This window comes from Acipenser ruthenus, chromosome 22, assembly GCF_902713425.1.
Source record: "Acipenser ruthenus chromosome 22, fAciRut3.2 maternal haplotype, whole genome shotgun sequence".
Taxonomy (NCBI): domain Eukaryota; kingdom Metazoa; phylum Chordata; class Actinopteri; order Acipenseriformes; family Acipenseridae; genus Acipenser; species Acipenser ruthenus.
Window position 1 is genome coordinate 31,341,684 of NC_081210.1, and position 3,524 is coordinate 31,345,207.

The 3,524-nt window shown below is 38.8% G+C and overlaps 1 protein-coding gene across 2 annotated transcripts in view; it reads left to right on the plus strand.

Moving 5' to 3' along the window:
* The first annotated feature begins 1,104 nt into the window (after positions 1-1,104).
* The window catches only part of LOC131699502 (pituitary homeobox 1-like), a 22,365-nt gene continuing 19,945 nt past the window's right edge, over positions 1,105-3,524 (plus strand). Inside the window, exons 1-2 of one of the 2 annotated variants that reach the window (XM_058996566.1) lie at positions 1,105-1,259; positions 2,297-2,536. In XM_058996566.1, coding sequence (XP_058852549.1) covers positions 2,512-2,536 — 25 coding nt within the window. In that variant the 5' untranslated portion in view covers positions 1,105-1,259; positions 2,297-2,511. The remainder of the gene's footprint in view (positions 1,260-2,296; positions 2,537-3,524) is intronic. The other variant, XM_058996565.1, reaches the window with a different exon arrangement.

Consider the following 3,524-nt stretch of genomic DNA (forward strand, 5'->3'; position numbering starts at 1 on the left):
GTCACAAACACACAAGAGCAAGGATTTAGAAATCATACTCTATCCATTGTTTCGTATTCGCGTGTTTTGATTAGTTCATTTTTTATGTTCATGAATTTTCTTCAAATCCACGACCATATCAAACAGCTGATATTTCTTTACTACCACAATTCTGATAAAACAGCTCAGCTCCCAATGCTCGTAGTCTCCAGCTCCCAATTCATTTGTATGGAAGATAATGTGCTCATAGTCTCCTCTGTTTACCTTGGTTGAAAAGGCCTTGTTTAAAGCCCTGGGTTTAAGTTACTAATGCAGCCGAAGGGTGTGCACTGATCCCAGGGTTTATTCAGTGGAGAGCGCATGGAAGCGAATGTCACACTTTTGACTCTGGTATGGTTTAAGGAATCAGCGATGACTCACAGCAAATGTTTATCTATTCTGGAGTCATAGTGTTCTTTTTCTATTTGTTTGCATTTTGCCATTAACATCCCACTGACTCTATATCTAGGATCCTCCACACCAATCTTCTTCTTTCACTCCAGACTGGTAATGGCTTTCTCTACTCGTGAGTTTGCTTCACCAGTAATGCAGTGCCTCACGGGCCCGCACTGGTTTTAAACAGCAATCCACTAAATAAACAGAGAATGCACTTCACTTTTCAACAGCTTGGCTGGTTCCTCTGGTTTCTAAGGTAAATTAATCCCTGATATGGAAATAGTTGATGGCAGCCACTCCATTCTCTGTTTTCCGCGGAACCGATCCGATTCGGATCTAATACTGTGCACCTCCGTTTAAATATTCAAATATTACCAATCCGGATCTGTGTGGCGGCTTCCATCGCAGTCCCCGCAGTGCAGCTCATTTGAATAGACTCCGGTTTATTCCTATTAAAGAGCCCGGCATGTAAATAAACACATGCTGCTTTAAATGCACGGTTACTGCAGCACAATATAAATGGGGATTATTAGAATCATTTTACACTACCCCTGACTCACACAGAAAACATGCAAGCGTTAGCAAAATAAACAGTGTGACGTACAGAAACACTTAGACTTCATATAAGTGCGAACAATGGTATCATACAGACTGCAGAAATGATCTTTGCATATAACGCGATGTCCTATCCTGTAATTCACGGGGGAAACGGCTTGCCACAGATTGAGCTCCGTGATCCGTTCAGATCCATGCAGAATATTCTGAGCTGCTACTACACTGTCCGACATATCATTGTACACAGCGCGGAGATATTACATGCACATCAACAGAGAGCATAAGGAAGGGTCTGTATTCGCTTCTTGTGCGTCTTTCATCATTATCATCATCATTATTATTATTATTATTATTATTATTATTATTATTATTATTATTATTATTATTATTATTATTAATATTAATATTAATATTATTATTATTTTTATTAATAATAATAATAATAATAATAATAATAATAATAGTAGTAGTAGTAGTAGTAGTAGTAGTATTAATAATAGTAGTAGTAGTAGTAGTAGTATTGTTAGTAGTAGTATTTCTTCTTGTTCTTGTTCTTGTTCTTGTTCTTGTTCTTGTTCTTCTTGTTCTTCTTTTTCTTCTTCTTCTTCTTCTTCTTCTTCTTCTTCTTCTTCTTCTTAGTTCATTCATGATACGTGTCTTCACACATGCATATTTCCAGCTGTTTTTGATCACCAGGCACACTTGTTATGAAGGTGGCGGTGCACATGCAGGAAAGCATACACTTTATATTTGACCATCAGCCCCGGCTCTAAATCGGAAAGATAAAGTTCCAATGTGTCGATCAATCCTGCTGTAAAACCCTTCAGAATATTAGATGGATTGTGTGCCATTTACTCAAAACAGGAGAACAAAGAAATCACACCAAAGATATTGTACAGCCTTAATTCCCTTTCACTATTTAACAACGAAACACTGAGGACTCATATCCCATATAAATGAATACATGTCTATAGCGCTTACACCTATTATATAGAAAACCCATTTTAACAAGCTCTCTTTCAAATTCTGTAATAGATCAATCTCCAATGTTACATTTCATAAGAAAATGAATTTTTGGGCAACTTCTAGTGTTCAATCATTTTGAATATGGAAATGATTAAACAAAATATGTATTTTAAAAGCAGTCACATATGAAGCCAATACTTATATTCGTACCAGTGACCGGATTATTTAAAATAAAATACTGGGACCTAAATATTATCTGTGTAATCTGCCAATAATAACCAATCAATCGGCACACTTTACTAGTCTTTCAGTTCATTTGATTGTACTTTTGTATAACCGTGAACGCTGTCTAAACGGACAGCTACAACATCACTGTCTACAGCACCGACAGGACGGCAGAGGGGGTTCGTGACGTCATCGGAGCGCTGGAGAAGCCTCGGGAGGAAAGTACACGCAGAGCAGCACAGACCGAATCTCCCACAGCACCCTGTACATCACCACAGCACCCTGTACATCACCACAGCACCCTGCCTGTCTGCCTGCCACTGGATCTATCACAGCCTGCATGGCACTCTGATGCGACTGTGGAGGAAACAAACTGGTAAGTGTGCGGTGACTCGCACTTTGATAAAGTGACAGTAGAAATCGGGCGGGTGCATTGAGATATTGACCGACAAGAGCGCTCGATTACATTGTAACTGGCTTGTTTTAATACCGGCTATTTCATACGGAAATGTTTCCTCCTGGCTGTGTGCCTGTCTTACCTATCTTGTCTTCTGTTATAGTAATATTGTACAGGACTACTGTATTTTGTAAAATGAAATAAATGCAGTGTTTTATGTGTTTTGTTAATTCAGTTAAACATATATAGTTTGCATGATGGTAAAAAGCACACACACGCCGATACAAGCTTTGTGTCCCTTTAAATATAGAAGATAGTTATTGCTTAAATAAATACATTGATGTTGAATTGAACTCACTACATAACCCACATTATCCATTGCAGTTACAGTATTTAGTTTTCAGTGAAAAGGTTATCACACAAAACACTGACAGCGAATCCATTTCAAATGAGTAGTGGTAACGTTGGTCCGGCTGGCTCTAAAGCCTGGGCGCTCTTAGGCGTCCTTGACATATATTTACATCATGAATTCTACAGTCTGCGTCTCGTCAAGACTGCAGATACGAGAACAATATAGAATTCCAGAGGGTGAAACCGAGGACGAAATGTAGATCTGTGTCCAACATAATGAATGTCCTACCGTCTGTCTCATTATTGCCAATGATATATCCTTTTACTTAGTAAATCGTAGCATAACATCAAGCACTTTAGTGTGCACTGTTTACACGTGACCGCAGGCACTGCTTCATAAGGGTACCGGGTAGAGTGTAGGTTTTATATCCTGTGCTTACGGGCGGGTGGGGGGTACTCTACATAACCCTCAAAACATTAGAGAATTAGCTCTTTGTATAAATATCTATAGGCTCTTGCAGAATATATAATGTCCAATGGATGTCAGCTACAGAACCGTAAAGAAAAAGGGGTTCCCTTTTCTGAAGTTGCCGCGGTATTGTATTTTCATGTCAGA